Source organism: Garra rufa, chromosome 20 (genome assembly GCF_049309525.1).
Source record: "Garra rufa chromosome 20, GarRuf1.0, whole genome shotgun sequence".
NCBI classification, from domain to species: Eukaryota; Metazoa; Chordata; class Actinopteri; order Cypriniformes; family Cyprinidae; genus Garra; species Garra rufa.
In genome coordinates this window covers 10909124-10936327 of record NC_133380.1, presented here as the reverse complement: position 1 = coordinate 10936327, position 27204 = coordinate 10909124, and the positions used below count along the sequence as shown (strand labels likewise).

Below are 27204 nucleotides of genomic sequence, written 5' to 3'. Positions count from 1 at the left end.
AGAAGAACCATTTTTGGTTCCACAAAGAACCATTAAGTCAAAAGTTCATGAAAGTACCACCTGTTTCTTAACTTTTTATAATCTGAAGAACCTTCTTTCGACACAAAGTTGAAGTTGAAGAATTTGTTAAAAGTTCTTTATAAAACAATTCAGACAAAAAAAAGTTTCCTCTATGGCATCGTAAAGCACTTTTGTGTGTGTGTGTGTGTGTGTGTGTGTGTGTGTGTGTGTGTGTGTGTGTGTGTGTGTGTGTGTGTGTGTGTGTGTGTAGAGCCTTAAAAGCTCGAAATTCTAGGTTTTAAGTTTCTCTTAAAGGAGAAGTTCACTTCCAGAATGAAAATTTCCTGATAATTTACTCACTCCCCCATGTCATCCAAGATGTTCATGTCTTGCTTCTTCAGTGTAGAAATTCAGGTTTTTGAGGAAAATCATGAAGCAGAGACAGTGGTGGCCAACGGGTTGATGGTCGAAACTGCAGTTTCAATGCAGCCTCAAAGGGCTCTACACGATCCCAATGTTTTGTCTAGTGAAATAAGTAATTTTCTACTTTTTAACCACAAATATTTACTTGCATTAGCTCGACTTCATGTGTGACATAGGCGGCAGTACCAACCCAGTTTTTACAAAGCTAAAATGCTAAAACACCCTTTACAAAAAGGGTAAAACAACGTCGGACGATTTTGAAGTTGGAGAACATTATATGTAGTTTTTCGCCCTACCTTACTGTACCCAAGTACACAGATGAAGTACTAAATGCACATGACCTTTTCAACGTGATCACTGAGCTAGTGCAAGACGGCCATTTTTGGTCAAAAAATATATACATCTTTATTTTTAAAAATAAATTACCTACTGTTTAGCTTAATACGACCCTTATTCCTCAGCTGGAATCGTGTAGTGCTAGTTAAAGCTGCGTTGAAACTGCAATTTGGACCTTCAACTCATTTGCCACCATTTAAGCCCATTATATGGAGAAAAATCCTGGAATGTTTTCCTCAAAAACCTTAATTACTTTGCAACTGAAGAAAGAAAGACATGAACATCTTGGATGACATGGGGGTGAGTAAATGATCAGGAAATGTTCATTCTAGAAGTGAACTAATCCTTTAAGTTTCTATTGATTAACTTTTTTACCTAGTTCAAAAATGAAATCACGAGTTAGTTCTCTGGGGACTTTTAAAAAAAAAAATTGTACTTTGGTTAGTTTCTATTGAAATTAATTATATATTATAACGTGGAAAAAAAGTACGATGAGTTTGATGTAATAATTAGATTTTATTTGTCTGTGGTCATACAAATGCGTAATGTAGACTAAAATACAGTACTTCCCTTTAAAAGTAGTAATTCTTCATAAACATAATGAGAAACAACAGGACAAAATGACATGATAAAGACAGCCAGAACTCACACACACTTGACATCTCTACTGTCAATGTCCATAAAGAAAAAACCTTCAAATTTTGCTTTTTACACCTACAACAAAATTTATAAATGTTCTAGACTAAAACAAATTTATTTAGTCAAGCTAAGTTCTCTTTTTCTAATTAACTGATCCCTATGAAATGAATAAAATCCAATTCAGATTTTAACCTAAAAATGATTAAAATGCATGATTTGCCAGGTTACCTGTGCAAAACATCACCATCTATATAGCTGCACATACTCAGCTTTGTTTGCATGCTAAGAACAGACTCTGAGTTCATTTTTACATGGTTTTCAGAGGTATTACATTTTGTATTGTGTTTCTTTGAATAAGGAGCACCTGTTAAATAACATATTTTTGAGTAATTTTATAATGTAATAAGGTACAGGATAAATTTAAGCCTCAAAGCTTACAATAATATAACAGTGTTATGTTTAACTAGAGACACAACACAGATCAGCCTATAAATGCTCTATAGACATACAATTTAAGCACCAATTTAAATAAAATAAAATATTTATATGATCATAAATGATAAATTATTTAAATTAGTTAACTAAGTAATTAAAATCACGTGAAGAGTTTCTGTTGAAATTAAATATATTAGATGATTTATAACTAATTATTAGTTATTTGCATTTTACATTTCTTAAATTAGAATAGCATACTTCAAACACGGAACATCACAGTGGTCCATTTCCTGCAGTCTGTTAGCTTCACAACATATCCTCTAGTGTGTTTTAGTGGCTTCCCTGTTGATGCTTGTCCTTTGCTACTGAACTGAGGTCAACTGATTTTTTTTTTCACTGTTAGATTTAATAAAACCGGTCATAGATCCATCCTGAAGGTCATAGGTTTTCTGGGAACTGCAGTCGTTACTGCATTAGACAGCTGCTGCTTGGCAGGAAGTCTTGAACATATGTGACCACAGCTTTGGAAAGATAAGTCATAGTACCATAGCTGCCGCTAGGAGCACTGTCATAAAAGAAGTTACAGATTCCTGTGGCAGGATCTTTCTCCAAGAAATACTCATTGGCCCCGCTGGATCTCTGAAATAAAAACACGTAAGACACAATGTCCAGATGTGCAAAACTGGAATCTAGACAAAACAGGCACACTGAACACGTTAAGATTACCAAGTTACCATTATGCCGAAATGTGGAAAATCATAATAATAAAAAACAAGCATATTCGTACATACATTATGAGCATCATATGATTATATAACAGCATATAAAGAACGATGTTGATACCTGATCATGTTGAAAGAGATCGTTGGCCATATGGACAATGCGGTCGATGTGAATAATTCCCCCAATACTGGGAATCTCCATGTCGGCTACAAGAGTCAACACCATAATGGTCTCCACCAGCAGCTGTCTGTACTCAGGCTGTGGGACATGATTCAGTACAGACTCAACGTGCACTGCGAACTTGATCTCTCCTTCTGTCATCTACAGTAATACACAGAGACATCAGCTCATGGTTATGGTTAACTGGGAAATCTAAATTTCCTTCGGTCGTTTGACATATGTGACCCTGGGCCACAAAACCAGTCTTAAGTTGCTGGGGTATATTTGTAGCAATAGCCAAAAATACATTGTATGGGTCAAAATTATTGATTTTACTTTTATGCCAAAAATCATTAGGAAATTCAGTAAACATCATGTTCCATGAAGATGTTTTGGAAAATTCCTACTGTAAATATATCAAAATGTAATTTTTGATTAGTAATATGCATTGTTAAGAACTTAATTTGGACAACTTTAAAGGTGATTTTCTCAGTATTTAGATTTTTTTGCACCGTCGGATTCCAGATTTTCAAATAGTTGTATCTCGGCCAAATATTGTCCTATCCTAACAAACCATACATCAATAGAAAGCTTATTTATTGAGCTTTCATATGATGCATACATCTCAGTTTTGTAAAATTTAACCTTATGACTGGTTTTATGGTCCAGGGTCACATATAAGATGTAATTGTACTACCAAAACTTAATTTTCTTGTTAGTCTAAAAACAGCTTCTATTAAAGCTGATCTTTCCAAAACGACAGAATGTGGAATGTGCCACTTTATGATGTAATAGTGTGCCTAAACACAGACTTCCTGACTGCCTGTTTAGCCCCGCCCACCGATACACAGTTGAGGTCAAAAGTTTACATACATTTCGAAGAATGTGCAAAATGCTAATTATTTTACCAAAATAAGAGGGATCATACAAAATGCATGTTATTTTTTATTTAGTACTGACCTGAATGAGATATTTCACATATAGACATATACATATAAAAAAAAAAAAAAAAAAAAAAAACATATACTTGATTCTTAAAGGAACACGCCTTTTTTTTTTTTGGAAATAGGCTCATTCTCCAACTCCCGCCCGAGTTAATAAGTTGTGTTTTACCGTTTTGAAATCCATTCAGCCGTTCTCCTGTTCTGGCGATATCACTTTTAGCATAGCTTAGCATAGATCATTGAATCCTATGAGACCAGTATAGCATCGCGTTCAAACATGACCAATGAGTTTCGATATTTGTCCTATTTAAAACTTGACTCTACTGTAGTTATATTGTGTACTAAGACCAGCGGAAAATGTAAAGCTGCGATTTTCTAGGCTGATAATATTAGGAACTATCCCATTCCGGCGTAATAGTCAAGGAAGTTTGCTGCCGTAACATGGCCGAAGCAGGCGCAGTAATATCACGCTGGATACATTGAACGTTACCTAGCTGGGAACTAATTTCAGGCGCTGCGTGATATTACTGCATCTTGACTATTACACCGGAATGGGAGTGATGGGAGTGTAGTTCCTAATCTTATCGGCCTAGAAAATCGCAGCTTTACATTTCCATATGCAACTATTACAGAAGGTTCAAACACTCACTGATGCTTCAGAAGAAACAACTATGCATTACGAGCCAGGGGTGTAAACTTTTGAACAGAATGAAGATGCATACATTTATCTTATTTTGCCTAAATATCATTTTTTATTAAGTACTGCCCCTCAGAAGCTACAAAACAATTTTATTTTTCTTTATATGATTTTGGTAAAGTAATGAACATTTTGCAGATTCTGCAAGGTGTATGTAAACTTTTGACCTCAACTGTAAAAAAAAGGATGCAGGCTTTTAAACATACACAACTGTTAGCCGATCATAGCAGTTGGCGTTTACTTCCGAGTCTACAATACGTCACGCCAATGAGGAGGGTCAAAACAGAACAGAAAATAGCAAAATAATAGAAAAAATTCTGATGTTTTTGATGTAAAAACCTGATTATATTATAAGTGGATCTCAGAGAACAATACAAAATAATAAAAATAAAAACTGTTCATGACCCCTTTAATGCATACTTGCTGCTAAAAGTATGAAATCGTATGTGTGTGTGTGTGTGTGTGTGTGTGTGTGTGTGTGTGTGTGTGTGTGCAGGAGGACGCACCTCACGGGTGGTGGAGGACGGCAAAACATATCCGGCAATAGAGAGGCCATGACATTTCTGAAGAATCTTCCAGACTTTCTGGTAGAAGCCCATGGGCACCCTGTTTATGGCCCCGTCCAGTCTGCGTCTCCTCAGCCACTGGCCCTGGCGCTCTTCCCACTGCAGGTGTGAGTCACCAGTTCCAGTTGGAGACAGGATCCCGCTGGGAGTGGAGGGGCTGCTGCATCGCTACAGACAGTGTATCAGAGATATGGGCTGAAAATTTAGACTAGTGGGATGTCAGGTTTACAGTTACAACACTAATCAGCACATACAACACACTTACAAGCATGCTTCAGGTTTAGTAAGCAGACAAACATAGCTCAGATGTTACAATGTCAGCCCATGATAAGAGGGTGAAATGGCCACAACGAGACAAGACTGACTTGTGACACATTAAAACTGTTAATTGGCTGTATGGCTGGACATTTGTGCCATTTTAAATCAGTCAACTAATCTGAAGCACTGAAAGAGTTTCATTAAATCAATTTCTAATGATTGAGAACCAATTAACTGAATTCACCCCTCCAAGTTAAATAGATTTTTAATCTTCTAAACTGACTTTTAATGGAAAACAGATATTAGTGGAGAGGGTTTTTCTGCAAGTTACCGTGGAACGAGGGGATGTGTAATTACTGCTGATGGAATGACTGCTGGTGTATATCTATGAGAATAAAAGCAGAACATACAAACATTTAAATGAACATAAACAAAAAAAGGAAAGTATTTCAGATGAACGAACAGTTGATACACATTAACATGACAAACTATCACCTTCACAATCAAAAAGATGCTTCACATGACTAAAAAAAGATGCGTATGATATGTGAAAACTCAATATTACTCAATATTTTCATGCTAATACTGGTTTCATGGTCTCAACAAATGTGCTGTGATCTGTAGACAGAATGGGATCTGAACGGAAAGCTGTTAGCACAGCATGCCGATATTACAAACTCAACCCACACTTATGGGTCTGGAGTCATCGAGCTGAAAACAAAATAATATAAATGTCATTTGAGGTACAGTAATAAGAAATCTGTTTATCTGTTTATAGGTATATAGTTCACCCAAAAGGAAAAATTGTTGAATAAAGACTTATTTTAGTTTTCTTTGCACACAAAAAGTATTCTCATAGCTTTGTAAACTTACGGTTGAACCACTGATTTTAATGATGTCCTTACTAACTTTCTGGGCTTTGAACTTGTCAGTTGCGTTGCTGTCTATGCAGAGTCAGAAAGCTGCCGGATTTCATCAAAAATATCTTAATTTGTGTTCCAAAGATGAACAAAGGTCTTAGGGGTTTGGAACAACATGAGGGTGAGTAATTAATGACAGACTTTTCTTTTTTGGGTGAACTATCCCTTTAAATTGCAAACTAAATATATCACACTTTACGAAATAAAAAAACACAAATAATTTGCAGACATTTCTCCTCTTTCACTCCACCTGTTTGATTTCAGTCTTGAGTTTTCTGATGCCTGTACGCTCTGTCTTGGTGGCCCCTGTGTGTCCAAGCTCATGGATGGAGATAGCGGGACTTGTGGCTGTAGACTGAATTGGACGCACTTTCACACAATACAGAGCAATTATTAAAGAACTTACAATAAATATAAATATTATATATATATATATATATATATATATATATATATATATATATATATATATATATATACACACATATATTTTATATATATATATATATATATATTATTATTTTTATTTTTTTTTACTTTCTATTCATCAGAGCTTCCTGAAATAAATACATATTGACAAAAATGCTGAAAATTCACATTTTTCATTACAGGAATAAATTACATTTTAAAACTAAGATAAAAATAAAAAATGTTTCTTAAAAGAGAATAATTTCTTGAAGGATAATACAATAATTAATGAGTGCTATCGCAGGAATACATTACATTTCAAAATATATTCAAACAGAAAACTGACTTTGAATTCTATACATTTTTTCACAATATTACTGTTCTTATTTTACCGTATTTTTGATCAAATAAATGTAGCCTTGGTGAGCAAGAGACTTCTTTCTAAAACACTAAAAGGGGACATTAGATGCAAAATTTACTTACTTTACTTTTACATGGTGTTTGCATATAAATGTGTCTTAGCAGTGTGTGAACACAACCACCCTACAATGATAAAAAATCTATTCACTCTTTATTTTAATCCTCAAAAAACCTAAACAGTCTTAATTATCAAGCCACTGGATTAGTTTTGTTTTTTGATGGTAATGCACCATCGAATACACAAAAAATAGAAGAGAGAGGCGGGGTGAGCAGTAGCTCATTATCATTTAAAGACATATGCACTAAAATGGGTTGCTGTGAACAGAGCTGTTTTTGACAAGGTATAAATGGTGTTGCTTTACACAACCATTGAGGAATTTTAACCAAAGTATGTTTCAGACATTTCATGAAGACCCTAAAGAATCATATACCAATTTGTGAAAAATGTGCTCTGATGCCCCCTTTAAAAGTTTTAAACAGCTGTGTACAGAAATTTACTCTCAAAAATAAAACTAAGAAATATTCACTGGAAAAATGCATGAAAACTATGTTTGATTGATACTCACTGCTCCTCTCTACACCAAACTCTTTCCCGCTTAGGATGTGATGTAAGAGATTCTTCATGTCGAAGGGACTGAGGCTCATCAGGCTCTCGGACGCCTCCTCACCTGTAAACGTCATGTGGCCGTATTTATTTCATTGAATGTACATTGGTGGCCAAAATGATTAGAACACCAGTATTTAGGTGTTTTTGCTGTAGTGTGTCAGTAGGAAATATCAGTTTACATTTCCAAACATTCATTTTGCCATTGATTGTGTGCTCCACACAGACAGCTGATCTCACCATCATCCAGTCTGTCTGGAATTACATGAAGAAACAGAACAAACTGAGACAGATGAAATCCAGATGAACTGTGGCAACAGTTCATCTGTCATAAATAGATTTTCTTAATCAATTAACTTCTATTAACTGAATTAAATTAGCATTTGGTGCAACCACCCTTTTTAGATTTTGCCCTAGGTGCATTTGCGCATAGTTTTTCAGGTAGCTTTGCAGGTAGGTTTCTGGAAGCATCTTGGAGATGTTGCCACAGTTCTTCTGGATTTAGTCTGTGTTCATTTGTTTGTTTCATCAAGTCATTCAGACAGACTGGATGATGGTGAGGTCAGATCTCTGTGTGGAGCACTGGCTTTTGTCAGACTCCTTGTGCAAACAAAATTCTCACTGGATTATTACAATTAAGTGCAAAATGAACGTTTAAAATGTTATTTTCTACTGACAAACTACAGCAAAAGACAGAAATAACTGACCTTTTAGCTGGTGAAAATACTACTGTTCTAATCATTTTGGCCACAATTATAAGTAAATGAAAATTCGTCATTCTACAATTAAAACTCTGATTGGCTGTACCTGAGCAGTGTAGACTGCGAGCGAGTTCTGTAGCCATTACTTGCATGATGAGGCCGATGCGCAAGCGCAACATGTCTCCAAACAGAGACGGCTGAGAGCGGACATACATGGCCAGATACACCATGATCTCCTGATTGCAGAAGGTTAGTAAATTTAATAGGATACGTTTACCATATGCGAAGTGGAAAAATAGCAAGATAACCTGAAGGCTTAAAATTAGCAGTACCTGTGTGAGGACAGCAATGCTGATGTCTTGTCCACTGGCCTCATAAATCAAGCTAATCAGTTCCTCAGGAGGTAGAGGACTAAAAATAAGAGAAATAGTTAAGCAATAGTAGAATTAGGGGTGTGCGATATGACGATTTTTGATCGTGGACGATTAAAATGTCTCCACGATCTGCTTTTGAATAAATATCGTAGTATCGTGCTACAGTGTGCCTCCGTCTTAATATACTGTACATTCACTCACGGGACACTGCACTTATTCATATTCGCGATCACAAAAGTACATTATTTGAATGTGCTTCAAAATCTTGCCGGTAAAATAACGCCATTTGGTCCGCGCGCTGTTCTGGCATGCGCTTCATGAGCGCGTAAACCTGAAGCACGTGCGCTAAAAGCCTGTCAAACAGCACCTGATTACTAAACTGAGCTATCTTTGGCGCTTAATTTGCTTATACTGTCAAAAACACGCAAGGATTACATTTAAACACAGTCGGTTGTCTAAAGTGAAAGTACACAGTTAAGAGAAAAACGGATGCGCGCCTGTACAGAGCCATATAAAAAGAGAGTTGCGACACTCCCATAGGCTTCCATAGGAACTGAGGAATGCGGAAGTAAAGCGTGTCATGGAGCGGTCAATAGTTCCAAACAACCAATAGACCATTTCAAGGATGTAAACAATAACAAGCGCGTTGGAACGTTACTGCGCATGTCCGGTCCTGAAACATTTCCGGTAGCGCTATTTCTCCGATCTGTCAATACGAACACATTCTTTTAAAATCTAGCGAAAAAGCTAGTTAAGGTAAAAAAAAGCTGCTCATTAACTAATCGATGCTGCGTGCGTGTACACGGGAGATTGCTAAAAGCATATCACATGAACGGAAATATTGTGAACATTTATTCGTACAATGGATGTCATCAGTCTGAAGCAAGCAGTGCAACTTACTTCATGTTTTGTTCCCAAGATATCCGGAGGTTGTTCGTGATTAATTTACTTGCATTGCGTGGTCAGTCTGTATTTCTGTTTAAATATTTGTTTTCATTAGTAGCCTACATTACTTTTCACAATACATATCGTTCCAAACAACGCTAAATGTATGCTATTAAACTAAGCGCTCGATGCTATTATTACGTGTTGAATTCATTTCAACATGTGTTCAACGTTAGTTTGGTCAAGTTTGTTGCTGTGGAACAGTGCAAGTGGAGGGTATGAATGCTCCGAGTCATCATTTGATCACAAATAAACAAGACGAACGCAATTCAATGCTGGCTAACGTGTTTTACATAAACCTGTATATCTGCAGATTAATAAACGCACACAAACACACATAAAGCATTCATATATGTTTTTTTGCACGTATTTACTGTTCACACCCACACACATATATATATATATATATTCATGTGAAAATGAATACTGGTGTAATGTAAAGGCTGATGGCTAATTCAGCTTTGCACAACATATTTTTTATAATAGAAATCATTTAAATAATTAATCATGTTAATAAACATAAAATACTTATTTCAAAAACATAAAAAAACTACTTTGTCCAAACTTTTGACCAGTACTGTATATAAACAAAAAGCATTCTCTCACTTTCAACTGTTTTTATTTCCAGCACATGTATTGATATGTAAATATTTGTATGAACATAAAATGCTTCAACAAATGAAACAACAACTGAAACAACATTTGAACTGAAATGGAGTACAAAGGGGGAACAAATATCAAAAGCAGCAGTCTGTATCCGGCCTGGTCATCAGTCGCTTTAAGTACTACACTAAATTACGGAATACTACACTCAAGTTCTCAATCACATCTGGGTGTTGATATGGTCAGATGTGGTTTGTCACTGCAGGATGATCAGCTGTCCTTGGGTGTCTACAGATGATGGCTCTCCTTACACTGCCTTCTCAGATTTGGTGACCGTTCTGTATTTCTGCAACTGTTTACATCAGTTTAGAATACTTTCTAGAAAACAAAACAAAGGATATTAGCCATCATTATGAAAATGTATATAACATTTAACCAATTCTATGGGAATTACAGGGAGCTAACAAATTTCAGTATTACACTGTATTGTCAGATTTAGTGACCCTGCTGCATATTTACAACTGCTTACATCAAAATGCTTCCTAGACTAAGAAACAAATGATATTAGAAATCACCTGTATAAATTGTTTACATTATATAAGGATAAAAGTAGAAAAACAATTATTTAATATAATGCACAATATAAAAAAATAATAATGCTATTATTGCTTAATACGTCAGTACATCTTGGAATTAACATTACCAAAGCTTATGTGATGGAAAATAATATTTACCATAAACATTACGTTTTGTAAACTACTGCCGTTAACTGTTACACAATACGACATTCACGTACTTTCATGTTACTCACTGCATTTGTCAACTGACAAAATAACTAGACGACTAATATGAATTTAACCCACATAACACTTAGCAATAAAACAGAAATAAAACAGAAATAAAAAACTTGCCTTTTTTCATTAACGTTACACACGAAAGCTAGATGCATATGTAAACAATGACAAAATGCTACTTTAAAATATGCAGCATCATACTTGAAGAGTTAACGTAAAGATATACAAATAAACCGATTAATTAAAAACGATATTTACTTGCCTGAATCTAAATGTGCGCTGTATATCCTAGAGTTGCTTGTTGTTATCCAGCCTTCTCCTTCACTGCCGCAACTCGGGTACGTTTCGCGGAAATCTACCGTCAAACATGTCTCAGAATGTTAGTACCGCCCCAGAGGGAGCACACAACCACCGAACGACAAGGATCTAATTTTAATTTAGACATTTAAGCAGGATGTTTGTATATATATGACCGCAATCCCACTGTTCATAAAGCGCTTCTCGCCATTGTTTTGAATGCGCTGGATCACTAACCGGAAACGTCCTGGGACCAACGACGTCACTTCCTTAAGCCGCCGAATAGCGCTTGAAATGGTCTATAGCTCCTCCATTGAAGCCCATTCATTTCAGCGCTTCTCAAGAACAGTCGCAAGTATATTGAAGAAATTACTGCATTTCTTTACATTTTAACGCATCAGTTGACCTCTCGAAAAACTGGCCAATAGTGGTGTTTTATGAAGCATGTTATAGTTAATGTTTATCGTTAAAAAATAAACTGTTAAACTGTAAATGCAGCTGGATAACGTGAGAAACACCGTAATAGCGACCATAACCAGATACTAGTTGTCATATTTTTATGTTTTTAGTCTTTCTGCAATCTTTCTCTCACTGTAGGAGGTTGAATGAGTTTCAGTAAAGACTGCATTCAAGAAACACGATAAAAATGTATGCTGAATGCAATTCGTTGCCTTGTGTTTTTTTAAACATTATTTTCATATTTTCTATTATGTTAAATGCCATTTTTGCTTGCCTTTTATAATATTCACTTATGTTGTATATTTGAATATCATAAAACAAGAGTAAATTACTTTTTTTTAATTTAACATTAAATCATTAAATTGAAACATACTGTATAAAAAAAGAGTGTTTGATCATGTCCAAATACACATGCAGATGTATTTAACCTTAAATATTACACTAACTGTAATCTAAATACTATATTAGAAAATGTTATCTTTTAAATGGTCAGGATCATTATTGCACATATTAAGTACAAAAAACCTCCTCAAAATATTTACTAAATAGAACTTAACTATATATATTACAGTTATTTAATTGAATAAAAGTTACACTTAAGGTGTTTGGTCACATTTGACTGCCAAAGAGTATGAGAACATATTAATTATGTCTCTTTATCACTCCCCAGAATAAAATGCGATTGTAAAGCGTATTCAGAGAAGTTATCAATACACAATCAATGCACATTATGTGTTAATAATTACTCGAAATTGCTGCAAATATAGTAAAACTGCTGTCTATCCTATTTAACTCCATTCAAACACATTGACAGCGCGGAGCTGTTTGGAACTATTGAGAGCTCCATGAACCACGTGACCGTGCGGCGGCGAGATCAAAGCGTGTCGCAACTCTCTTTTTATATGGCTCTGCGCCTGTATAGATGCGTGCAGCTCTGTGACAGAACTAAACATGCTGCCGATTGTCATTAAAGGGACAGTACACCCAAAAATGTTGTCACTCACATGTCCTAAATCTATATTAATTTTTTTCTTGTGCTTAACACAAAAGAAGATATTTTGAAGAATGTGGGTAACAGTAGCTGGTCCCCGCTGACTTAAAATAAATAAATAAAATATATGGAAGTAACTGGGGACCCAGCAACTGTTTGGTTACCCACATTATTCAAAATAAGTTTTATGTTCAGCATGTTTTATGCTTAAAAAAATGCGAGAGTGAGTAAATGATGACAGAATTGTCATTTTTGGGTGATGATACGCTAATAAAACAAAACAAAGGAAAATCACTCACTGCTCTTGACTGAAGAACTTCAATACAGTTGCTTTAAATGTTGCTTCTATGTATAATTTATGTATACAATGTATATAGTGTTTTATTTTTATATTTGTTAATTAAATTTCTTGAATGCTACTGATAAATACACCGACTGTACCTGAAAATTAAAGCACTGTTTGTTTTATTTGTATAGTATGTGTATTTGTAACATGTAGCTTATCTTTGTTCTTATTTTTTAAATACAAAGAAAATAATGACAAAGATTTTTTTGTCTTCGCCCACTTTGGCTTAAATATTTGCCATTCTTTTTATTTTATATTTTGTTACCTTGTAAGGTTTTGGTTTTAAAATAGAAAAAATAATTTGGCTGTACTACTCAGACAACTTGTAAAAAAGTAAAACCAACATGACAAAGAATCGGGATAAAATCGTGAATCGTGATATTTCTTGAAAAAATCGTGATATGATATTTTTACCATATCGCCCACCCCTAAGTAGAATATTACAATGATTGCTTTATAAAAATTAATTAGTGAAATACATCATTTAAAATGATTATCAGAAACTAAAGACACTCACACTGTGATGACCTTCTCTCTGGGTTCAGGAGGAAGACCCACTGTCAGCTGTTTATGATGGGAGATCAGATCTGTGCAGGCCTAAGTGCATACAGACAAATATATATTTTTTTTAATTAATATTAGAGGTAAAACTTGCCACTGATAAATAAAAACATTTTTACTTTTTGTTTAGATTATTTTAGTTTTATAAATCTAAAAATGTATATTTTATGACAATTTTCTTAATTTACAATTCAAGTTGAAAAAGTCTGGAAAATGATGAAAAAAGTTTCCAAGAAAGTTTTGATGAGACTTTCAAAAATGACTGTAAACATAATTTTACAAAATATTTTGATTTTTAAATAAACGTTCTACTATTAAATAAATGCTCTTTTAATTCATAAACAAAATCCTGTAAAAAATCATAATGGTTTCCACAAAAATATTAAGCAGCCCAAATGTTTTCAACATTGATAATAATAAGAAATATTTGTTATATATTTCAGCATATTAGAATGATTTATGATGCATCATGTGACACTGAAGACTGGATTAATTATGCTGAAAATTCAGCTTTAATATCACAGGGAAAAAATACGTTTTTAAGTATTTTAAAATTGAAAAGAGTTATTTTAATTTGCACTAATATTTCACAATATTTTAGTGCATTTTGATCAAATAAATGCAACCTTGAAGAGTATGAAACATCTGCAATTTTTACAGACTCCACATTTCTGAATCACAGTGTAACCAAAAATTGTTAAGTCTTAAAATGTCAAAATTTGAAACATGTAAATTTTAATTGTTAATTAAAAATAAACAATGTGCATCATTGATAGATATTTTATAAATCAAATAAATGTATATATAATAATAATAATGCTTTCCACAAAAATATTAAGCAGCCCAACTGTTTTCACCACTGATAATAATCAGATTTCTTTAGCAGCAAATTAGAATATTATAATGATTTCTAAAGGATAATGTGACACTGAAGACTGGAGTAATGATGCTGAAGATTCAGCTTTAATATGACATATTTATAATGATTTCTAAAGGATAATGTAATATCACAAGAATAAAATACATTTTTAAATATTTTAATTCATTTTAAAATTAGAATTTTCACTAATATTTCAAAATATTTTTTGTGTAATTTGATCAAACAAATGCAACGTTGGTAAGTATATGAGACATTTTAAAACATTCAATTATTACAGACTCCACACTTCTGAATCATAGTGTAACAAAAAATGTTCACGTTACATTTTAATTATAAATATTTTTTAATTAAATTAAAAATTAAACAATGAAACAATCATTGATAAATATGGGGTCTCACCTCAGCAAGGACTTCCACCCTCTTCTTAAGGATGCCTGAGATGTAGCGGATGAGACCCCATTCCTTATACGCTCCTGCCCGAACATACAGTTCCTCCAGCAGAGAGCGAACAGACGCCTCTCCTTGTCCTGACAGATTTACTATCCAATCTGGACCCCTAAACACACACAAACATCAGGAGGAGAGTGACTTAATGATTGATTTTGATTAAAAACGGTTTATAAAATAAATTAAAATAGATATCTCACTTCATAGCATAGAGGACATAGAGGATATCTGCCTGGTCCTGAAGTGTTGGACAATGCTTTAGCTGATTAACCAGAGAGGCGAAGTCTGTGTTCCCGTGAGAATCACGTGGCAAGTGCAGGTCAACGCTATCGACCTAGTGTGCGATTGCAGACGAAAACACACATAAATAAAATACTATGGGCAATTTATTTTTTGACGTTTTCACTTTATCCTGTAGTGTGTGAACTTGCTTTGGTGTGTTGAGAAACACTGTGCTGAGGTACATCAAGCAGGTTTAGAGACTTCCTGTGTTTGCTCATAATGGGGGCAACAGGCAAATACATGGAGGGCTCTGAAAAACATAATAGAATGAGATGGCTCGCCCTTCTCTCAAAGAAAGCATTAAAGATCCACTTATTGAAGATTAACCCTGAGGGCTTACTGGGCATGTTGTGGCCCTGAACCTGGGCCATGAATGAAAGGATGTCCCTGGTGGTGTGTTCAGCACTGAAAACATGGTGCTGCCCTCTCTGGATGGGAGGTAGATGGCATTTTGTAGCAGTGCTGTGCAACAGATCTGTGAGATACTGGTCAAACATGTCTCCTGAACCTCCTGTGGGAAAACAAACAACCACTTATCATGTCTTATTAACTAGCTTAACCAACAGGATAACCAACATTTAAATACAGGACAATAATGATTATTAAAATACACTACACTATTCTGAATAAATCAATTAAATGTTACAAGTTAATTCAGGCATCGCAATAATGCACAGTATGAGAAGTGGATATTCATAGTGTTGTCAAATTATGCTTTTGAACACTAACTTTAGTTGGTGATTTAAATGTAAAAAACAAATCTCTAAAATCAGTGGATAACTGATATACAATGTTATTTTAATATCATTTATAAACTATGATTGTATTTATTTATATTTAGAATTAAGTTTTATATTTATATTTTTAATTTTTAATTTGATAATTAGTCATGTAATTCTCATATTTATTAGTTTTAGCATTTTCATTACTTCAAGTATTAATTTCTTTGATCCAAAGTGCAGCAAAAACAGCACAATTTTGAAATATTTTTACTATTTTAAAAAACTGTTTTCTATTTGAATATATTTTAGAATGTCATTTATTCCTGTGATTTCAAAGCTGAATTTTTATCATCATTACACCAGTCCCCTGATCCTTCAGAAATCATTCTAATATTCTGATTTGATGGTCAAAAGACATTTATTAATATTATTATCTTAAAAACAGCTGAGTAGATTTTTTTTTAGGTTTCTTTGATGAATAGAAAGTTCAGAAGAACAGCATTTATCTGAAATAAAAATCTTTTGTAACGTTATAAATGTCTTTATCATCACTTTTGATCAATTTAAAGCATCCTTACTAAATAAAAAGATGAATCTCTATAATTTATTCCCAAGAAGTGTATTATAGTGTAAGCTTTTTATTTCAGATACATGCTTTGGATCTTTCTATTCATCAAAGAATCTTGAAAAAAATGTTTTAAATAATGATAATAATAATGACAATAATAATAAATGTTTCTTGAACAGCAAATCAGCATATTAGAATGATTTCTGAAGGATCATGTGACACTGAAGACTAAAGTAACGATGCTGAAAATTTAGCTTTGATCACAGGAACAAATTACATTTTAAAATATATTAAAAGAAAGCAATTATTTAAAATAGTAAAAATATTTCACAATATTACTGCTAAAATTTTTGACTTTTTGACTGGTAGTGTATATATTTATTTTTCGGGTGAGAGATGCATATAGGCATACCTGAAGGCCCAAAACTCTCTTCCTCTTCCTCCTCATCTTCCTCTAGCAGATTCTCTTCAGAGTCGGCATCCATGAAGCTAAGCCTAGTGTGGAAGGAGGTAGTGAGGAATGAGGATAGGTTTGCCATCTGCACCCTAAAAAAGCAAAGAGATTTCTGGTGTTAAATAAACCATATTTGTGCCTTAAACATCATACTATAACTCTTAATTATCAATGTCACAATTTGACCTTGCACCAGCAAAGTAGCCATCTTGAAGCTTCCGGAGGGTAGAGAGGATACAGGGGTCAATACTCTCACCATCGTCAACTGGCCCAACAACAGAAATAAAGAAACTGTTAATGTTAGCTTGTGCATTTCACAATATGTTCAGAGGGTACAATCAAACTAAAAGTTTTACCCAGCATGCTTTGTGTGATAGGAAATGTGAGGGTAGGCCTTCCAGTCATTCGCCAGCACGATGACAAATAAGCAAGCTCTGTACGCAACATCTCCACAATCATCTGGTTATCCAGAGCCAAGTAGAAGTGATGCTGGTCAATGAACTATGGGAAAATTATATTGTTATATTGCTTTTATTCGACTTCAGACTAGATACATATTTTTTGTAGTCTGTTTATATTTACCTGTGGAGTGAATGTGTAAGTACCATTTCTGATCTCATAAAACTTTGAAGTTCCCAAGACACCGATGTGCCTGTATGGTCGCCCGCTCAGATTCAGTTTTTTACAATTACCTGTGCAATGGAAAAACAAATTGGTTTGAATTCTGTATCCAAACACCTTAAAGACCTTTGTTTACACTGGCTGACTTCTGTCCTGTTAGTCATGGTGGATCTGGACCACTTACCTAGTTTCACGTAAATGTGGCTCAGGATGCGAGCTGGCATGACCCGAATTGGCGAAACATCAGAGACGGTCTGAACATCAATCCCTTGATCCCTCAGCAGCTGCTGGATCTGCACTGATGCAGCTACTACGCTCACTAAACAGAACAAATAGAGCTACTGGTAAAAGGTCAGTCTTCTCTGTTCAGCGAATTACAGTGTCAAAATTAAAAATTGAGCTTCAAGTAATGACTTGAATTGGCTTCTTAAATGGACTCAAGCTCAAAGCAATCAGCTGAGTCATTCCCACTATGTGGAAGATTTTCATATCCCCTGATATAAAATATTAAACACTAATACAATATTGAACTCACATTTTATAGATGGAAACCATACAATATTTTTTTCTATTGTATCATCATAATCATATATCATATAGTTTATGCTATACATTCAGTTTATTGGTTCTGTAACTGGTTCTTTTAAACAATTCTTTTTTTGGCACTATTGTGTACCTACAGCTTTTTTTAATTATAAACATAATTTTCAAGAAAAGCATTTTTTTCTGAAAAAGAAACAGGCTTAAAATAAGTATCAGCAATGATTTTGGTAAAATGTATGTACTTATTTTTGTCTCATTGATCATTGTTCACATTGTTAGATATTATTATACAGCTTTCTATAATAGAGGAAGACAAGAATGTCTCCGATTGAGCAATTGAGGTGTTCTGTTGGTGGATGTAATAATGAACATAATAGTCGTCATTTACTCTCGACATCTGAGCTGCTGAAAACGCAGAGGACTAACGTTACTTACGTTTTTGAATTGAAAGCGCCGATCCCGATCTACATATGCGTCTATGTTTGAGCGAATCATTTGTGATGCAGCTTCACCCACAGCAGAAGTGAGTATTTCTTTAAGGGTTTTTTTATGCATCTTTACAAATGGCCTTTCTTAATAATGTGCTAGTTAGCAAGTTTCGCAGCTAAACACGGCTAAATTCAGCTAAAGTAAACACTACGGCTCGTCATCCCACTGCAGAGAGGGGTGGGGCGAGCAGAGCTCATTAGCATTTAAAGGAACAGAATTAGCCTGGCTAACGCCAAACCACGTCATGACAACGTCATGATTCGTGGTCTGGGAACCACATGTTCATTTTCTCGTATTTGAGGCGTGGTTTACAAATGCCCAGAGCCATTTATTGGGCGCTACGAATGTCTATCAAATGCGCCTGTGCGTAGCTCATAGACAATCGTTGCAATTATACCGGATGACGTATGTAGAGCGACAGAAATTCGACAAGGAAGAAGACGAAGAGTCAGAGAGTTGTGTGTACACAATGGCGTTCTAAACTACTTAGAACACTATCTAAGGCTGCATCGAAAGATAACTTTGCGCCTGCTGCCATGCTGGATCCATAGTTATAAACAAACTGCTTCAGTGAGTCGCATAAAAGGCGTCATCGTCTTGCTGCTCCCTCCCCGTTCTGTGATTGGTTCCCTATCTAAGGTGAAAATTTGGTCCATGGACTCCAGGCTGCCTAGCAGCGTGAATAAAATCGTGCTGCGCGCAAGGCAGCATGGGAAAACCCAGGCTACAACAGAATAGCTTGTGTGGCTGATTTTTCTGAGTTTTTTACACTACCATTGAGAAATTTTAACCAAAGTATGTTATAGACTTCTCAATAAGACCCTAAAGAATCATATCAACTTGTAGAAAATGGGCATCCGATGATCCCTTTAAGATAAGGTACAAATAGGTTTGTGTCTAAATAGGTACTGTTTGACTGTCTATATTCCTCATAAAATAGCAAAATTTGAAGCAATAATACTCACAAACCTTGTACAACAACATCTGGCTTGAATTCTTTAGAAAATCGCCTATTCAGAGGATCGATCTCTCCAGGGGCCAGAAATCCCTAATAAAAATAAATTTGTCAAATGTGTCCCTGGACCACAAAACCAGTCATGACTCATAAGAGTCAATTCTTTTAAACTGAGATTTATACATCATCTGAAAGCTGAATAAATAAGCCTTCCATTAAGGTCTGGTTTGTTAGGACAATATTTGGCTGAGAACTATTTTAAAAATATGGAACCTGAGGGTGCAAAACAATCAAAATATTGAGAAAATCGTCATTTAAAGTTGTCCAAATGAAGTTCTTAGCAATGCATATTACTAATAAAACATTTAGTTTTGATATATTTATGGAAGGAAATTTACAAAATATGAAAATAATAAATATAACGATTTTTTTTTACCCAAACAATGTATTTTTGGCTATTGCTACCAATATACCTGTGCTATTTAAGACTGGTTTTGTGGTCCAGGGTTACAAATATCAGTAAAAAGAGGGATTGCACAAGAAACACTGGGACTACTCTCTTTTCACATGTGCACGTAATCAATAAAGATACCAAAGGTAGTGCTTCAACACCATCATATCTCATTAATTTGCTGATTACATATACCGTTTAATATGAAAGTGGATCCAGGCTTTACTACCTCTGCCAGAAGACAGCCCACTATGTACAAAGACTGGCCCCACATGTGTGGGAGCTGGCCAGCGGCTGCACGCTCCACAGAGTGAGGGTTCCTGTACTCCTCTTCAACCTGAACAAGAAATAAACACACATGAGCAACAGATAATAACATTTTACCCAGACTGACCACAGTGCAAACACCCATTCATGAATTAATTTTTCAGTACAGGCATAATTTAGTATGCATTTTATATGGAATATCTGAATGCTAATTCAGACTGATAAATAACAATTTGTTGTAGATGAAAATTAAACAGTGATGAAAAGTGCATGGCTTTGATCTCAGTAACAAAATGGTATTCACTTTGTCAGCAGGTACAGCGTAGAGTTCAGGCACCAGACGAATCCCGTGTTTGCCCCTGATTAAAACCCCATCAAGAGCCTCTCTGTATTCCTGCACCTGAGGAATGACATAGCCATCAATCAGTACTACATGTGGCCACAAGTGGAGTTAATTCTCATTCCTAAGATTTACCTAGCTTCTTTTAGTAGTATTTATAAGATGGCATTGTTCGTACCTGCTCATGCTCTTCATTGAAGATGCCATCGAGTATGAGGTAAGTCCAAAACACCGGCCACTCACATTCAATGTTCTCAAAGAGCTTCAGTTCAGCTGGGTCATAGTGAAGGCGAGTAGGATCCTATCACAACCATAAAAACGCACAATGCACAATATACTCACACTATTAGAGAACTTGGCACAAAATACTTGTTTTGTGTAAGATCAAATGTTATTTACCTCTTTTGGGGTCCTGTATCCATCGCGGATAAATCGACAACAGCCATAACGTCCCTAAAATGATTGAAATTTACATAAGACTGTAAAATGGAACCTTGAGCAACCTTGGATAAAAATGGCAAAGTAACCTCCACTGGACCACTTGAGATGGATAGCATAGCCTTTTCCTCACCTGCAGCTTGGAGATGATTTCACTCTTGGTAATGTTGACCAGATCAGCATCCTCCACTGCAAACGCAGGAAAGGAGATGACAGAGAGCAGACCGGCATCTATCTCTTTAGAGGTAGAAGCTCGAGGAAGCATGGAGCACAAGATAGACTAGAAACACAACGAGAAACAAGATGTCTGACTTATTGGTTTGAAAAATCATTTTAATGTGGATCAATACTGTATACTGCATCACCCAAAACCATTGTATGCCTAAGTAGATCATCGACCAGGAGTCTCCTAACTTGGTCCTGGTGGGCTGGTGTCCTGCAGAATTGAGCTCCAACCTTAATTAAACACACTTGAACCAGCTAATCAAGGTCTTACTACGCATGTTGGAAATGTCCAGGCAAGTTGGACCCAAGTCTGCAGGACAGCAGTCTCGCGTAGCCAGACCTTCAGACTGATGGCTGAAGGTCTGGAATTCATGGCAGCTTTAATTGGCCAAGGCCCGCCCATAAGGCCGTTTGACCGACATGTCAAACAACCAATCACAGTTCGTTTCATTCAGCGTCACGTTTCGGGGCGTAGAAATGCCCCCACAACAACAGACTGGCATGCAACAAGTCAGTCATTGAAATAACCAGCATTGAAAGTTAACGAAGAAGAGGGAGAACAAGCATTAAGTCAGTAATTTGTTCGCGAACGTCGCAAATGTGTATAAGAACAACGACGTCTGCATAAGCACCTTTTAGCAAAATGCGAGTAAATCAGTCTGCGCTTTGCTTCCCGGCGGACCGAAAATAAACGCGACACTCGCGTGTTCCGGATATCCGATCAAATTCAACTAATCAGATCATGACTTTGACATTCCTGAAGTGTTTCCAGTTAAGTGTACCATATGCATCAGACATTTAGCCAACGTTCCGTGGGCGGAACTAGCAGGACAGTGGCCCTCCAGGACCAAGTATGGAGACCCTTGAAATAGACCATTGGTGCCAATGATGCTTTTGAATAATGTAGCCCTGGTCTGTAAAATAATATCCAACTAAGAAGATTCAAATGATTCATTTACCTGACAATGTTCTACTTCATCTGGGAGAACATGAATCACTGATTTTGGGCCTCCATGAGCTCCAAACAAGTCGAGTTCATCAATGGCCTCCAAAGCTGCCTAAAAACGTAACCAGCAAACAAAAATTAAATTTTGAATGAGAAGACAGATTAAACAAGACCAGAGGACTCCCCAACCTTAGCCATTCCAACAGAGCTGCCGTTCAGTTCAGGAATTCCTTGATTGGTTTTGTCTCCTCTCTCCCACATCCCATAATCCTGCAAGGAAGTGTGAACAGGACTGTGATGCCAGTTCGGTAACTCTGTTATCTGAGGACTTGATAAACCAATGAGAACTTACAGCCACTTTGTATGCTGCCTCGATGTAGAACACAAGGTTCTGGATAAACGCCACCTCATCCAAGTTAGATATGATATGAAGACCTACAATAGATTTTCAATGATAACGAAAATGTTTGCTAAAAATAAGAAACCCACCAGCACAAGCTTAATTTAAGACCCTATGGAATTTTGTGAGCATGTTGGTTTGCTTTGAAGCAAATCTATATGTTACAAGCAAGCCTTACAGAATCTGACTATTTTCACATATTCTGTAGCTTTTGAGGGAAATCTTCAGAAATATCTCTTTCAATCCACTCACCTGAGGCAGTCATCTGAGCCAGTGTAAGCAGGTACAGCGAGGTGGCATCGACCTGCAGGTGCCCCCACTGATCATCTCCAACCACTGTGGCGCAGGTAGGTGTGTGATATTTGGCGTGCAGGCAGTCCTTTGTGCTCTGTGTGTGTTTGAACTTCTCTACCTTTGCCACCTGTAGTAATTTGCACATGCTTAGCCAGGCTAAAGAGGTGTGTGTTTAGATGTCTGCAGCCATCAGCTCAAGAATGAATGAACCGATGAATCAAAGAAAGAGGTACAAATAAAGAGGTAAATGCCATACCTGTCTCATCATACACTGCAGCAGCCCCTGCATTAGCTTGACCACACTCTGAAAGAAAGAAAATGCTGTTATTAATACACGTATTGATTTCTTCCGTGAGGAAACAAGCAACCTAATATACAGGATGAATTTATATTCACACGCACAACTGCAAAAATCAACTACACTACGAGTCAAAGGTTTTTGAACAGCAGGATTTTTAATGTTTTTAATTGATTTGGTCTGAAGTACAGCAAAAACAGTAAAATTTTTATGTGTGTAATGTTTTTACTATTTACAAAACGTTTTCTATTTGAATATATTTTAAAATGTAATTTATTCCTGTGATCAAAGCTGAATTTTCAGCATCATTACTCCAGTCTTCAGCGTCACATGATCCTGAAATAAAAAGCTTTTGCACCATTATACACTATACCATTCAAAAGAATGGGGTCAGGATTTTTTTTTTATTATTATTTTTTTTTTAAAAAGTCCTTTTAATTAATAAAAAGTGATGATGAAGTAATTTATAATGTTAGAAAAGATTTCTATTTCAGCTAAATGCTGTTCTTATGAACTTTCTATTCATGAAAGCAACCTGAAGAAAATTCTATTCATATGTTTTCAGCATATTAATCATAATAAAAAATGTTTTTTGAGCAGCAAATCAGAATATTACAATGATTTCTACAGGATCATGTGTCTGGAGTAATGATGATAAAAATCTGATTTTAAATCAGAGGAATAAATTACATTTTAAAATATATTCAAAAAGAAAACGTTTTGTAAATAGTAAAAACATTTCAAAATGTTACTGTACTTTTGATCAAATAAATGCAGGCTTGGTGAGCAGAGGAGACATCTTTAAAAGACATAAAAAACGTTTGACTATACTGTGTGCAAAGTGATTTTTAAAGGAAAGTAACACTTTTATTCAGCAAGGATGCATCAAACTGATCAAAATGTACAGTAAGCCTTTTTTAATGATTTTTGTATTTTGCAGGTTAGTTTGAAGGCTTTTTACTTCTTTTGAACTTTCTATTCATCAAAAAAGGTAGTAAACAGTTATTTTAAACTGTAATAACATTTCACATTATTACCAAACATAAAAGACTTCTTTCAAACACATTGTTTATATATATATATATATATATATATATATATATATATACACACACACATACATACTGTATATATACAGTATTTATATCTGCTTTCATGGCAGCTGTTTTTTGGTATGTGTAGTGGAAGCACTCATCCAATAACCTGTTACAGTACTCAATGACAATGTACTACAGAACAATGCCGCAACAGGTGGTAAAGTTTTGAAGTTCCAATCACCTGTTCAAGCTCGTAGGCTTTGGCTTTGTCTTCATCACGGTCTGCATTCTTGCGGTAAGCCATGCCGAGCCCCCACACTGCCAAGATGCTGTAAACATTATCTCTGACCCAGGCATCCTTCTGCTGCTGGCTAGCTGGCAGTAAACCAGTCACTGGATTCTATATGGAGAGGTCAAATCCATATTTATTAGTTCAAATATACACCACATAATTAAACACAAGCTTGATGTGATTTGTTAAGTTGATTCTCAGTGCTTCTGGATATTTTATATGGTTTAGAGATTTTAAAAACTAGTCATCAGCTGGAAAAATTGAAATCATTTTAATAATAAAAATACAATTAAAATCAATCATAGCTACACTGTGAGTCAGTTTTAAGATTTTTAATTCTTTGAAAGAAGTCTCTCACCAAGCCTGCATTTATGTGATCCAAAGTACGCCAAAAACAATATATCAATATTCAATATTTTGAAATATTTTACTATTTAAATTAACTGTTTTCTATTTGAATAGATTTTAAAATGTAATTTATTCCTGTGATTTCAAAGCAGATTTTTAGCATCATTACTCCAGTCACTTGATCCTTCAGAAATCATTGAAATATTCTGATTTTCCCCACAAAAAAAAAAAACATTTATTATTATTATAATGTTGAAAAAACAGCAAAGTATAATTTTTTCAGGTTTCTTGCATTTATCTGAAATATATATAGTATATAGTGTATAATATTACAAATGCTTTTTATTTAAGACGCATGCTGATCTTTGGATCTTTCTATTCATCAAATAATCCTGAAAAAAAATGAACTGTTTTAAATATTGATAATAATAATCATAAAAGATGTTTCTTGAACAGCAGATCAGCATATTAGAATAATTTCTGAAGGATCATGTGACTGGAGTAATAATGCTAAAAATTCAGCTTTGAAATCACAGGAATAAATTACATTTTAAAATATATTCAAATAGAAAACAGTTATTTTAAATAGTAAAAATATTTCAGAATTTTTGCTGTACTTATGACGAACTAAATGCAGGCTTGGTGAGCAGAAGAGACTTCTTTAAAAAAAAAAAACATTAAAAAAACAATTTGTACTTAACCAGTTTCTTGTTATGTACATAAAGCATCAGCTCTGCTTTAAAGGAATTCACATGCTGCAGATAATACAAATATCTCCCTCACTCACGGGTTATTTAAAGGTGAACTTTGTTCAAGTCTCATTTATTTTTAGATTCCTCCTCTCAGAATGGCCCCAATGGTCCAGAAGAATCTCAACCACAAGAAACTAGACAGGCCTATGCTTTTATAATATGGATTTTTTTTCATTAAAAGTGGTTTACCAGTATTTACCAGAATAATAATTGTTTAGAACTGAGTATGGCAGAACCCATTAGAATTAGAACAGATCAGCATATAGACTATAGAATTGTTAGAACATATCAAAACATAATATCTTCTGATCTGTATAATATAGATTAGAACAATGTAGTAAGAAAAATAGAATAGAATAATATAGCAAAATAGCATAACACACAGAATAGAATAGAATAGAATAGAATAGAATAGAATAGAATAGAATAGAATAGAATAGAATAGAATAGTCATATTTTGAACAAACCTGGTGGCATAATATTGTTTCTTGGACAAGTCTCGCAAATCCATCCAGCCTCACTCCTGAATTACTGCGGCTCCTCATGCTGTCATCTATTTATGATCTTGACATGGAAATTGATAAGATAGGAAAGAGAAAACCTTCAGCTTCTTGGTCGATAACAGGAGGAGAAGAACATGCAACCAGATCTTTACTGTAACCTATTAGTGATTCAAGATGACTGTCCGCAATGTTGTCCATTCATTTAGTCCATTATAAAAACGATTAAAATAAACAGGCCCACCACACAAACAGCGTCCTTCTATTTTAAGGATCTGTATTATAGCTCTGCATGTTATTTAGGTATTGCACATCCCGCATGAATTCCGATGTTGACAGCAAACAAGAGCCCGCCCACATGATGCACTGCTCTTTGAATGACAGGAAACCCCGGAAGTTCAGAAATCCGTTCGCCAGCATTCAGGGACAGAAGATTTATAGCTGTTTTAAACAAGCATTGCTTTTTATAAACGCTGATTTAGGTTGTGAATGTATTTTTTTATCCTTAAAACCTAGTCCACGCGGCAAAACCGTAATTAAAATGTCTTGTTTTGAGGTTTGAAAGAGGAAAGTCCGATTAGGTTATCCGTTTGTCATTGGGGTCTGCCTACAGTATGCGCTGTGGACCAAACGCGATTTGTTTTCATAGAGAAGCTCGTCTTTTGATTGGCTCACGATGAGTGTACATTAAGTAGTGAGGGCATTGACACTAAAAGCCAAGCGTAAAGTTTCTCTCGAGTTTTACAAGGCCAGTGTGATGTTAGTCTACTCTAGGCCGTGTGCGTTTGAATAAACTGTTTAATCAACACTGTTCAACTATATACTTATAACTTAACAACAAAAGTGCCACACAGTTCTGGTCTGTATATTTTCTTCACCGTTCAGAGACTTTAACTAATGACCAGAGTGACCTTGAACTTTTACTTTGAATCCAAAGTCCAAAAAAATCCATTTGGATTGTACCTATGTGGACGATATCTCCTCAGCTTCCAATTCCTCCGTATGTCTTTCATTAAAAACCAACACCACAGGTGGCTGATTGTAAAATACAT

At 35.1% G+C, this 27204-nt stretch overlaps 1 protein-coding gene across 4 annotated transcripts; it reads right to left on the bottom strand.

The window, feature by feature from the left end:
- Nucleotides 1–1268: 1268 nt before the first annotated feature.
- phka2 (phosphorylase kinase, alpha 2 (liver)) lies at nucleotides 1269–26745 on the bottom strand. 4 transcript variants are annotated; one of them, XM_073825333.1, is made up of 31 exons: nucleotides 26120–26745; nucleotides 24502–24660; nucleotides 23182–23229; nucleotides 22884–23052; nucleotides 22584–22666; nucleotides 22421–22501; nucleotides 22245–22343; nucleotides 21194–21340; nucleotides 21022–21075; nucleotides 20801–20923; nucleotides 20587–20682; nucleotides 20245–20352; nucleotides 19579–19657; nucleotides 17762–17896; nucleotides 17539–17648; nucleotides 17313–17457; nucleotides 17143–17221; nucleotides 16915–17048; nucleotides 15553–15723; nucleotides 15362–15462; nucleotides 15131–15264; nucleotides 14883–15039; nucleotides 13560–13639; nucleotides 8566–8644; nucleotides 8340–8469; nucleotides 7495–7596; nucleotides 6351–6469; nucleotides 5868–5891; nucleotides 4863–5090; nucleotides 2677–2877; nucleotides 1269–2472 (listed from the first exon to the last, which is right to left on the bottom strand). In XM_073825333.1, exons 1-31 carry the CDS (start codon nucleotides 26195–26197, stop codon nucleotides 2299–2301), a joined length of 3627 nt encoding a protein of 1208 aa, XP_073681434.1. In that variant the 5' UTR covers nucleotides 26198–26745; the 3' UTR covers nucleotides 1269–2298. The 4 variants fall into 4 exon arrangements, 3 of the variants coding, with proteins under 3 accessions (XP_073681434.1, XP_073681432.1, XP_073681433.1); XM_073825331.1 differs by lacking the exon at nucleotides 5868–5891 and adding an exon at nucleotides 5512–5565; XM_073825332.1 differs by lacking the exon at nucleotides 5868–5891 and adding an exon at nucleotides 5512–5565 and having other exon boundaries at nucleotides 15553–15720.
- Between the last annotated feature and the right edge of the window lie 459 nt (nucleotides 26746–27204).